This window comes from Setaria italica, chromosome II, assembly GCF_000263155.2.
Source record: "Setaria italica strain Yugu1 chromosome II, Setaria_italica_v2.0, whole genome shotgun sequence".
Lineage (NCBI taxonomy): Eukaryota > Viridiplantae > Streptophyta > Magnoliopsida > Poales > Poaceae > Setaria > Setaria italica.
Genome location: NC_028451.1, coordinates 5,771,021 through 5,784,008, shown reverse-complemented (window position 1 = coordinate 5,784,008; position 12,988 = coordinate 5,771,021). Strand labels below are relative to the sequence as shown.

Here is a 12,988-nt window from a genome sequence, read left to right as displayed (position 1 = left end):
GATAGGGCTCTATGGTGTGGTTTGGGTTGATGTTAGTTGGAGTTCACCGGAGTCCAGCGTGCTGCCTGCGTTGGCCGGGCGGCTGTACTGATGACACAAGGTTTGTGCGGCGGCGGATCGGTTGGCTTGGAGCTACAGGAGATGGAAGGATATGGGAGAAGCACTGGATGGGCTCGCCGGACCAGAAGAAGATAACAGTGACAAAGAACGGCAGGAGGTCAGGGGGCACGGCCGGATGAACGATGGGGTCTCAATTGGGCAGACGAAATGCTCGAGTGTCCATTGCAACGTAATAATATCGGGTTTATATGCAGAAATTTCATTGTTGAGATCGGATTTATTTCCTTAATCTAAAAAAATATGCAGAAATTTCAGCTTTCCCCTCCTTGCTGGCGTTATCCTCTATGTTAGCAGTAAATTGGAGCAAAACAAAGGGAGCAGTAGTGTAAACTTTGCATTGCGCAAGCGACGAGTCATTATAACACATATTCAGAGGATGAAACTCAAGTGAAAATAGGATATTTTTTTTGAAAAAGTCCATGTAAAACCCAATCTATTTTAAACCCTGCGACCTACAAAACCAGGTATTTTAAACCCTCAGCTTTGTAAAGCCAGGTATTTCCTAGTGGTATCATCGGCAAAACGCTGCACGCACAATTCGTGCTGATCATTGGACCCTGGGAACCCCATTCCGAAAGTGCCATGAGGAGGGAGATGCAGGAAATTAAAATGCAGGGCCGGCCAGCAGTTGCTTTATTCCTGGCTTTTGATCCTTTCACAACGATTCCCCCCTCTTCCCCGTTGGTAACTTTAGAATGGGTGGGTCATGGCGGCACGACGGCCACACAGCCACACAGCTAGTCGTCCTTATAGTCGCCGTTGCAGCTTCATTCATTCGCCAGCGGCTCAGGAGAAACAAAAACAAAGTGGCCTTCACGAATTCATACAGTAGCTACAAATAAAAAATCAGCCATCTGAAAATAAGATAGTGTAGCGACGAACAAATTACATGAAGCCGAAAGCAACACAGGTCTCCTCAAAATGTTTTCCAGAAAAAGAAGGAAAAGTAAACGGGTAAAACCAACTCATCGAAACTCCATACAGGCAGCAGCAGTAAGCAGGATGAACTTAATTACATACACATGCATACATGAGTCCAGGTCTCCAGGAAGAAGAACAAATCATGCATACATCACACTGTTGATACAATCACGGTCATGGAAGAACACACTACACGAAAACCAAAGCTGCCCGCCGCGTACTTGCATTGCACCCTTGGGCGCTAGCTGCAGGGTGTCGAACGAAGTCTCAGCTGGGTCGTCTCTGCAGCCTCTCTGGATCAGGAGACGAAGATGATGGAGGGGTCGCAGCAGCACTCGTCGAGGAGACAGCAGCAGCACAGCGCCGCCAGGCTGCGAAATTTAGTCAGAGCCAAGACACGGAAAACAATTGGTGAGAACGAACCGGATCGGAGTTCGCCGATGATCGAAATGATGGCGGCTGGTGGGAACAAGCCCAAGCGCCCCAGCGGTGTAAGTTATTGTCAAGAAGATGGTAGCACGCGTACCAGCCCTCGAGGAAGCCCGGCGACCTGCGCGGCGGCGGCGGGCCGTACTGGTACTGCGGCGGCGCCATCACCGGCGGGCCCTGGTACGGCCCTTGGTAGTAACCTTTTGGAGGCAAGAACACCACAGGAATTAAAGAGTAATCAGAGCAGGAGAGGGCTGATCGCGAGCTGATCTCTAGCTGTCGGAGCAGTGTAGCTAGCTAGCGGCATAAAAAACAACACGTACCTTGCGCCGGGTAAGGGTAGCTGGCGTACCTCGGGTCGCTCATCCTCGACGACCGTGCTCGAGATGAGCGGGTGGTGGATTTGCTGATTGGTTTTGGTTTAGGCGGATGGGGGAAAGCGTCGAAGGCGACGGGATCGGAGAGGACCGGTGCTTAGCTAGAGTAGTGAGTGGTTCGGCGGCCTCATCTCGTTTACTGCTAGAGCGCTTGTGCGCATTTATACGGAGAAGGAAGCTGAGGCCGTCGACGCCGACCGATGAGGCCGAATCTGCCGGCCCCGTCAGCGCCGGCGCGGATCGGTTATTCCCCGGCCCGGCCGCCGCCACCGTTGGCAGCGAGCTTTCCACGAGGCCCGAGCACGTTTATTTATGCTTCGAATAATCTTCTTCCCCAGAAATCAAAAACCGCAGGCATCCGGGAACGAAGGAATCGGCGCACGAACCAAGTTGCACTACTGTCATCCGTTGGTTCCGTCTACACGGACGACCGGAGCCTTTTCGTTGCCGGTAACCAGCTACACGGATCGTATCATATTCTTGGTAGTAGAATATAATCGTCTTCAGAAGTTCAGATTGACATGCATGACATGGGTTTCACAGAGCTTGGACAATTGGGCTAGCTGGTGAAGCAGTTGGGAGATCGTCGAGGTGAGGTGACGCTCCACGGATACCTAAACCACTCCACCCAGGCCCTGCTTTTCGCTAGCTCTACCAACTCAGGAGCTAGCTCACGGGAGAAGAGTTGGTCAGGCCTCCCGGTCTGGATCCATGCATGCTCTCGTAAAGTAGTTGAGCTTCAAGCTCAAGCAAGCAGCTAGCGGAAGTATATAATAACAAAAGAAAAATGTGTTGTGCAGCGAATAATGGATCCGCGGCGACTCATGCTGCCTGCTTGCTGTATGATTGACATACGATTCTGAATGCGCGTCGGGAATGGAATCCGGTTCAAAGTGCAGGCGTTTCTTTACAGCAGCAACCGTGCAAAAGCGTTTCGCAGAAAGGCAGACGGAAGAAGATCAGCGCAGGGAAACTTGTGTCCCCGCTGTGGATGAAACTTTGCTCCCGTACTGACCAAAACCGTATTAGAAAAATTTGGAATCATGCGAAATCGGGAGAAAATCCGGAAAACCCCAAGCGAAATCGGGGGTAGAAATCAGTTGAGGGGTTTTGTGATCCAATCCGCGGCTTCCGTCAAGTTACCGCCTCGGCTTCCCCGTAATTATCCCAGCTTTAAATCTTGTATTTGGCGTTGATCAGAATATCAGAAGAAGCACAGACCGCCTCTTTTTATAACCTTCCCCTCGCACTCTCTTCTCTGAGGCTCCACGAGGTGGGACTAAACCTATAGCAGCATGCAGCTGCGGAGCCGGCGCCTGCCGTGCTTTGCTTCCTAATTGGGCCACAACCAAAGCAAAAGCCCAGTATGCAGGATTGGATGGACTCACCTAGCCAGCCCAGTATGCTAATTGGCCACATGAACCAGCCACCTCTGCTTTTGTTTTTTCTTTTTCAATTCGTTCCTGCAGAGCTAGGTTTGGCCTCTTTTCATTTCTTTTCTTTTTCCACTTTATTTTTTTATTCATAATTATCTCCTTCTGTTCGTTTCAAGTATTTCATGACAATTAAAAAGTTAATTCCCTGCATTGATCTATTTGTATATGCCATGTGAAATGTCACATGTCAACTACTCATGCATGAATATGTGCATGGCAAACATCAATACATCACATGTCATAATTTCAAGGGTCTTAATTTCAGCTACAAAGATCACTCTGACTCCTGAGAATGATAGAGTACATAACTACATGTAAAACAAATACTTAGATGAATGAGAACCACGGGTTATTTTTAGACAGTGGAACCGGGTATAAGTATAACCATAAAGTCAATATATACATACACATAACAGATGCACAAAATTCTGCATTTGACCCAAGCTAGCCTTGCAGCCACCATCTTCAAATTTTGTGAACCGATCGAAAGGTCATGCAAAAGTTTTTGCCACTGAAAGTCACAACGCGGTTGAAAAAACAGAACCCCATTAGAGAGCATACATCACATTTTGCTCTTGTGCACAAACAGTCATCAACGAGATAAAAAGCCCTCAATCCAATGTAAAACATCATGTGACAAGTAATGATATTAACATTCCAAGTTACTATTATATCCATCATATTGCTAATTCCTTTTCGGCCCATAATGCAAACTATATTTGTGGCAGCAGGAGCACCAATTTTTATATGTCGATGTTCAACAGTAGGGAAGTAGCTTCACGATACATTAGTACCTCCAGTATTTTTCTTAGGTGGCAAGAATAAGTGTATTAACAAATAATAATAATAAAAGTATGATTAGTTAAATAATTGTCCATTCAAGGGTTCATATCTCAATGGTAGAGCATTTGACTGCAGATCAAGCGGTCAACATTTCGAAACTGGTTGGGCCCTCTAATTTTTATTTTATTTTTTCGGTTCAAACAACACCAGCTGAACTCTAAAGCACAATATATGTTTTGCAAATCTACTGTTGACCATTTTTTTTAAAAAAAATATTCAGAGTCTGCTTAATGGAGATGCTTGGGATGTAAAATTTGACGTGTGATCATGAGCTCCATTCCACAACTATTTTGTATCAGGAAGTTGGTGACGTCAGTTATGGCTCAGCTAACATAAGATGATTTTGTTTTTTTTCCAACAAGAAAAGATGTTAATGCAAAAAGAAAGAGGAATCAACAGTAGATATGTCATATCAAAGGCATTTAGTTCATTGAAGAAAACAAAAAAAAGGGGTTCGTGAGAATGTGGAATCAAATGATGCAAACATCAATTGAAGACGATGATGAAGAGATCGCACCTTTCGACGACTCCCGCACGAGCACGATGTGCACGGCGGCGTTGTTGGGCGGCAGCTGCAGGTGGAGCGGCAGGAGCTTCCCGTTGATGGGGCTGCGCGAGCACATTATCACGTCCTCGAGCCCCGATTCTTCCTTGAGCCTCTCCAGCAGCTCCTCCAAGCTCGTCCCGTTGAACGTGAAGTGGCGCGGCTCCTCGTCCGGGCTGACGTACCCGTCGTCGTCGTCGCCGACGTGGTAGTGGATCGACCGCCCCTCCACCTTGTGCAGCGGCACCGAGAAGGACTCCGTCGACTGCACGCACGCACGCACGCGTAGATTAATGGCGAATCGATCACCGTGGCCGTCACCGGCGATATATATCTGCGTGCGTTCGCTAGCTAGCTAGCTAGCTTGGCCGGTTAATTCGTCGAACAGACGGACCTCGAGCCGGTACAGGCCGGGCGCGGGCGGCGCGATGTAGCCCGGCGGCGGCGGCGGCGGCTGCGCTCTGAACGGGGCCGTGTTCTCCTCCCGGTGGTGCGGCGGCGGTGGCGGCGGCCGCAGCGCCGACGTCGGCAAGGGAGGGGGAGACAGGGACGACGAACAGGAGGGAGGTTTGTACGACGGCGGCGCTGGTGAGTCGTCGACGGAGGCAGAGGAGTCGGGTCTGGGGAGGACGGCCTGGACGACCTCGACGTCCCAGACGACCCAGCCGGCGTGCCGGTGCGGGGTGTCGTGGGTGACGGAGTTCCGCCATGGCGGGAGGCCCGCGTTGGCGCGGAGGAAGTTGCCGTACCGCGTGCGAAGGCGCGCGCCGCCGCGGGCGCGGCCGGCCTCGTCGCGGACGGGGACCCACTCGACGGAGGAGTCGAGGCGGTGGGGCAGCGTCTGGAGCACCTTGCGGCCGGTGACGCCGAGGAGGAAGGGCTCGTTGGAGGCGGAGAGGTAGCGGCCGTAGCGGCTGCGGAGGCGGAGCACGCCGGGGGAGTGCGGGACGGGCTCCACCACCCACCGCGCGTTCGGAGACGCCGCGTTCCGGTCCTGGATCACGTGCGACTCGTCCTCGTCCGCGTACAGGTACTTGTCGTGGTGGCTCCGCAGCCGCACCGTCCGGGCGCGCTCGAACAGCTCCATTGTTGGTGGTGCCGGTGCTCGTCGGCGGCGGCGGCGCACCACGGCGTCGTTCCTGTTGCGTACGGTGGCGGCTGCCGGATGCCAGCCGGTGGTACGCGTGGGAGTGGACCGGACGTGCTCCGAGCGTTGCGCGCTCGGCGTGGCTATTCTGAGAGGGAGAGGAGCGGCGCGGCATGCCGGCATGGTGCGTGGCGCGCGGGAGTTTTGAGCGGTGGTGACGGTTGGGCGCTTGGGGTGTTTCACCGTGTCGACGGTAGCGTGTCACCGGTTGGTCGGTCACGGGCGCGTGTGTGCGACTAAAAAGACCGTACTAATTGGTAAGATTTTCAAAATAAAGTTACACTAGAGTATATTGGATGAAATTTTCCCAGAAATAATTCTTTATAAAAGTGGAATAAATTTTTATGAATCCAGAACAAATATTCAAGGTTGAGGATAAAAAATGCTCCAAGTTTGGTATAGAATTTTTCACGTTAAAAGAGAGAATTGTTCAAGAAGAAAAAATTGTTACACTCTCAGAACAAAGAATTGTTCAAGTGGAACAAAAATTGCTCTAGTGGAATAAAAAAAAACACCTGTAACAAATCAACTAAAATCGTGAGTATTCCCTAATGATAATTTTTGGACTTTGTTATGGCCTGTTGATGGTCTAGCAGTTGTTTTTGTTGGTGGGTTGGTTATCAAAATATGTAGCAACATGGCAAATACTAACGTTAAAACTTTTTGATACATGTAAGGGGTATGGCACTGGTCAAGATTGACAATGGGAAACATGGCTTCTTTGGGGATATTTTTTTGGTGGTGGTGGTGGTGTATTTCTGGCTACTCCTTAAAGACAGGTTAAGTACAAGGGGACTTCTTCAAAGGAAAAGTATGGAATTAGTGACCTATATTTAGGGATGAAAGCGGTCGGAAAAATCTTCTAACCACTTTTGTTTTCCATATTTTTTTATTCAATTTTGTTTTCCGTATTTTTTATTTGATTAAGGGAATAAGAACAGGAATGCCGGACGGGAAAATGAAATTGGATAGGCAGGATGATAGAAATGAAATCAGATAGATGGGATGATCGGAAACATATCGATAATGGTCGGGAACTGATAATCCAAAATAGGAGATCGGTGAATTGAATGTCCGAGCCAATAATTATTTGTGGCATTTGGCTTAACACATATTTCATACATGAATCATACAATATGTTGGAAAATGTATGTAAAAGAAAATAAAAGGAAAGAGCCAAACCTACTGCTTTGGTGGATTTGTGGCCTTGTAGTCCATGGCAGGCTTATAGCTAGTAGGCCGTGGCCAGTGGCCCACTTGCATGCACACACGGGCTAGTTAGCTTTACATGGGCAAGGCAGCAGCAACAACAGCACACCACCAAAGTTTAGTCCCACCTCGACCAGCCAGCAACACTTCATGCGCATGTGAGCTATAAAGCAGGCAGAGGATCCGTGAAACTGTTCAGTAGTTTTCTAAATCTAAATGGAAAGAAACCGGCCGGGAAAAAGGGGATTCAACCATTCGGTCAGGAAAAGCGTCCCCTAATTTTGATTCGATCTTGATTTCATCGGAATTTCCAGATTTTCCTTGAATTCTAATTTTCCTGTGATGTGAAAATTATACTTGATCAGTATATATGCGGGATATGATTTGATCCTGGTTTCACCGGAATTTCCAGGATTTCCATTCCTACTTTCACCCCTACCTATGATTGTATCCTTTGCCTTCGTTAGTATGAGGAAACATTAGAGCACTTGTTCTTGGACTATGATTTAGCTCATGCTTGTTGAGTTTCTCTAAACCTTGTGCAACAACTTCCTTAAAATGACCCATTCAATGCCCTAGAAACCTTTATATTGCAATTGCAAGTCCCCTTCTTTATGGAAATAATCATTCCAATGGGCTTGGCAATCTGGACACATTGAGAAATGATCTCATATTGAGAGGAATACAACCAAATAAACCTGTCAGTTGCAAAGCAATATTCAATAAACATTTTGGTCTGGTTATCCATCGAGCAAATAGAAGATATCTTCCTCAAATTGAAAATGGAAGAAGTTAGATAACCTTGCATGATTCTCCCTATTTTCTTGTCTCCTTTTTTGTTTCTTGATTCCCTTTCGCGACAACTCTTTTTTGATTATTTTAATATATTATATCTAGCATAAAAAGGGCCCACTTATCGGCATGTTCAACATGGGCGATCATATTGGTCCCCATTAGTAGTTAATTGATATTAGGAGAAATTAAGCAGTAGCCAGCGAGCAGCGTTTCTCCGTTTCTCCTTCCGTTTCTCATCTTTTCCTAGGTGTTGTGCGTCATTTTTCTTATTCTCTTGCCATGGAAATCAATTCCACCCATCATAATGCCCCTTAAGTAACACGCGATTTTCAATTATGTGTTCGTACCACGTCACACAAAGAAACGATATCTGCCTCAAATTGAAGAATGTTAGAAAACCTTAACATAATTCTCCTTATTTTCTATCTCCTTTTTTCTTCGTTCCCTTTTGTAACAACTCTCTATGCCTATTTTAATATATTATATATATGGTAGAGGCGGGCAACCCCTTTTGTTGCTTAAAAAAACATTCAAATACTATATCTGTCATGAAATATTAGGAGTTTTGGCTCTTGACATAGACACATAGTTGTCCAGGTGCATATAGCTAGAATACCTTTTATTTCATGATGGAGGTAGTAGGTTGAGATAGCCAGAAAGGTCCAGGTATCCAGCAGGAAAAGGGCCCATATATCGGCATGCATGTTCAAAGTAGGCGACCATACTGATCCCTAGTAGTTAATTGAGAATAGGAGCAATTACGCAGTAGCCAGCGAGCAGCGTTTCTCCGTTTCCTCTTCCACTTCCCAAGCTGTCATGTGCTTTCCCCTTCCGTTTCTCCATCTTTTCCTAGGTGCCGTGCGCCATTTTTCCTATTCTCTTGCCATGGAAATCAATTCCACCCATCATAATGCCCCTTAAATAACACGCGGCTTTCCATCATGTGTTCGTACCACGTCACACAAAGAAAAGATATCTGCCTCAAATTGAAGAATGTTAGAAAACCCTAACATAATTCTCCTTATTTTCTATCTCCTTTTTTTCTTCATTCCCTTTTGTAACAACTCTCTATGCCTATTTTAATATATTATATATATGGTAGAGGCGGGCAACCCCTACTGTTGCTTAAAAAACATTAAAATACTATATCTGTCATGAAATATTAGGAGTTTTGGCTCTTGACATAGACACATAGTTGTCCAGGTGCATATAGCTAGAATACCTTTTATTTCATGATGGAGGTAGTAGATTGAGATAGCTAGAAAGGTCCAGCATATAAGGGTTGTATCCGGAGGAAAAAGGGCCCATATATCGGCATGTTCAACGTAGGCGACCATACTGGTCCCCAGTAGTTAATTAAGAATAAGAGCAATTACGCAGTAGCTAGAGAGGGACGTTTCAGCGTTTCCTCTTCCACTTCCAAAGCTGTCATGTCCCCTTCGGTTTCTCTTCATCTTTTCCCTAGGTGCCGCGCATCATCATTTTTCTTATTCTCTTGCCATATAAATCATTTCCCCTCGTCCTAATGCCCTTTATTCCAAATAACATACGATTTCCCATCGTGTGTTCGTACCGCCTCACATATGTGTATATATTTTTTTTCTTTTATCTTGTTTTCTTATCTTGTAAGTTAATCGTTTTACTAGGTGAACAATTGTGGCTGTTTATAAGGTGATCACAGGGAGTAGTAATATGTGGAGAAAGCAGGTTTTGGCCTCGAAATGCTGGGCATACAGGACACCAAGCAGGCGTGTTCTAGGTTTTGGGTTTTCCTATTTTTCCATGCATGTCTGCATTTGCCAAATGAAAGCCGCGTGCATGCATGTTTCAGTAAGCAGTCCTTTACTGCCACCAACCAAATTTAAAAGATGACTAGAGATGCGACGACACACGAAATCAAATTCAAATACAGTAATAAATATGTGCTAAAAAACACCAAAGCCACTCGGGGCATCGTGCATGCCATTTGTTGGAGAGAAATTAATGCATGCATACATGCTTATGGTAGATGAAACCTTGGGTGGCGAGAATAGGCAGCAATGCACGTCACCGCCCAATCACTTACAGCTGCACAGGCACAGCACCAGGTTTTCACAGAAACTACCCAAACGCTGCTAAGATACCTGAACCACACCCAGGTACGATTTGCAGCTATATATAGCCACCAACCCCGCCGTGCAGTACCCCACCCAAGCACAAGCAGAAGCAGGGAGAGCACGAGCGGCATAGTTTGCAGCCTGCAGACTCTCTCTCTCTCAAAAAAGAAGAAGAAGAAGAAGAAGAAGCCATGACTAGCAGCCAGACCACCCTGCCTTCCACACTCTCCACCCAAAAGAGGTCTCGCCATGGCTGGACCTCGCTCCCCTATGACATCGTCCGCAGCAAGGCCGGACGCTTCCTGGCCGACGACGACATCGACTACTACATGGCCTTCCGCGCCACCTGCCCCGACTGGCGCTCCGCCACCAAAGACTACCCCGAGAAGGCGGACTACACCGACGCCACCCGTTTCCAGCCCAGCAAGTGGGTGTTACTTCACCAGCGGGACGACCTCGTCACGCTCGTGAACGTCGACACCGGCCGATTCCTCTGCAAGAGCATCCCTCTTCTCCGCGAGCACTTCTTCGTCGGCGCCACCGGCGGCGGCCTCATCCTCCTCGGGGACTCGACGGAGCCCAGCCGTGCTCGCCTGCTCAACCCCTTCACGGGCTCAATCGCCCATTTCAAGGTGCCTGTGCCCGTGGCAGGGGTGAGGGCGGTCGCCGTGACGACGGCGCCACTGATGGTCTTCGTCTCCACTCATCACGGTGACATCTTGTGGGCGGATCAAAATAGTGAGTGCTTCAAGTCCTTTCGGCCCTCTTACTCTAACAGACCTACGTGCTTGACACCCTTTGCCGGCAAAGTTTATGCCACTGATCAGCAAGGATCAGTCATCTCGTCGGCTGTTGCCGGTGCCGCTGCAGGGGAGCAAAGGCTCCGCTCTGCGCTCATGATCTCGATGGACACCACCATTCCTGGTCTTGACACTAGTCCTGACACAAGTTACCTAGCATGGACAAAGACCGGTAAATATTATCTCGTGGAGTCCGGGGGAGGTCTATTGCTTGTGACAAGAGCATCATGCTTTGACACCAATCTCCCAGTAGTTCATAGGGTGGACACTGAGAGGAAGGTGCTTGAGCCGGTCAGTAGCATCGGGAACCGTGCCATTTTCGCCGGCCCTGTCAAGTGCCTCTCTGTTGACGCTGACAAGTTCCAGGGCATCAAAGGTGGCTGCATTTACTTTGTTGAACCAGAAATAATTCGAGGCCGCGACTACGAGCCTTCATCCATGACAGTTTTTCATGTTGCTACTCGCGGGTGGCAAGACTCCATCACTTTTGGGTGGAGTACTCCAAAAGGTTGTTTCCATCCGTTCACCCTCATCCAAGCCTTGGCGGATTACTGTAGGTCTGCCCACTATTCTGAACTATTTGAAATAGACGCCAGGGAGTGGGGTTGGGATATATCTTCCGACTCCGAATCTGACGAATCATCTGATGACGATGATGCATACCCCTCCGAACCTGATGATGTGTGAAAAAGGGTTGAATGCATAGTCTGTACCCTCAGATGGCACCAAAGTCTGCCATATACTAGTAGTTTTATTTGTACTTTCATGTTGTTGTAAGTTTCTAAGTTCCGCCACCTGGGTAGCTTGTTCTCTTTAATCTGTAACTTGCCAGGCATTATTCTTACAGTCTGCAGAGTGTAATCATCTTTGGGATGTAGCCATGGCTCAATATATGTATCAGTTTAACAAATCTTTGGCAGATACTTAATTTTTGCAATCTTATTAGCTTTGCCATGACATATTCAAATGATTGTTCTACATTGCAGATCTTTAGTGGATTGATTTGTTCATGCGCAACTAGGAAAGTTTTGGGTGTAGAAAATATTTGATTTGTGCTTAGTTTAAGGAAAAAAACCCAATAGAGCCGTGTGCATCCGTGCTTTTCTAAATGAACAGTCAGGGCGATTTGCCGATTTTATTAATTAGAAAGGAGAGCCTAGATGGGAAATAAAGTCATACAAGAAAGAGAACATATGAAGAGAAAAAACTAACCACGCACTCCCAAGATTAGATCCACAAAACAATGCGTGCACCCTGCTATCGACCACGTTCTCATCTCTTTGTTCACCTTGGCAAACAGCGCAGCTGTAGAGAGTTTATTTTGCAAAAAGGCACTTCCTGTTTTTTGCTTTCCATAATTTCATAACCCCAACGAGAGGGTTCTCCCGCACAATGAGGGTTCAATTCTCATCTACATATTTGTGCCCATCAAGTTTGCTGTCTTTTTAGCATACGTTTGGAGGATCTCCGAGATCAAAAACAGGTACAAGGTAATAAGTTGTTTGGACTCTTGGTTCTCCTCACAGTTCAAGAACTTAACTTAGACTCAAATATCAGTACAAGGTGTTGTTGTTGTCATGCTGAGTACTTGTGTGTGTGCCTTGAAATGCAATGGTGACTTCCCCTCCACGCTGAACATATTACCGCTGCAAATAAAAACTCCATCAACGACAAGTATGCAGATGCACGTGTACCTCCTATTGTTAGCACGGAGGGGCCCATGGGTCATGATTAAATTAATGTACTTCTAGTGAACAAATTTTTGCAATAACTGGAGTAATAAATGGATTGAGTAACCCAATATTCAGGTTAAATAAAAAAATCACAAATAAATTTGGTTACTTCTGCCCAATATGAACAATATCAATCACAAATTTGTGGAGGATTGAAATCAATCATGTCTGTTTCTTCATTCTTCTAAATTATAAAGCCGCCAAGGTTTTTTTATTCCGATGATAGCCTATTTTTGATCTCAACCATAACCATCTACGAACTAATATGGTTCACTGTGTCTCTAAGCTAAGGCTATTCCCAATGTAGTGTTCTTCCTCCTCCATCTCCACTCCTCTTCCTCTTTTTCTTCTTCTTTTGCCCATTTTCTCCTCATCTTCCCCCTTTGGGGTGGGGGGGGGGGGGGGTTCTAAAGCCCCAAGAACAACTGCACCCTTGATATGCTAGGCCACAACGAGTCTTGTGTAGCCATAGTCATACCATTGAGGTGGTACATGCTAGGTCCTTTGTCACCTACAGTGCAGCTGCTGCTTGGTGCAC

The 12,988-nt window shown here is 47.0% G+C and overlaps 1 protein-coding gene and 1 long non-coding RNA gene across 2 annotated transcripts; both read right to left on the bottom strand.

The window, feature by feature from the left end:
- Window positions 1-953: 953 nt before the first annotated feature.
- LOC111256266 lies at window positions 954-2,074 on the bottom strand. Its single transcript, XR_002676283.1, has 3 exons — window positions 1,794-2,074; window positions 1,568-1,670; window positions 954-1,412 (listed from the first exon to the last, which is right to left on the bottom strand). It is a non-coding gene; the product is annotated as an uncharacterized LOC111256266 (long non-coding RNA).
- Window positions 2,075-3,557: 1,483 nt separating this feature from the next.
- LOC101771299 lies at window positions 3,558-5,757 on the bottom strand. The gene is given in 4 exon segments (XM_012843944.2): window positions 3,558-3,569; window positions 3,691-3,794; window positions 4,644-4,935; window positions 5,065-5,757. Coding segments are annotated over 4 exon segments (1,101 nt in total).
- Window positions 5,758-12,988: the final 7,231 nt, after the last annotated feature.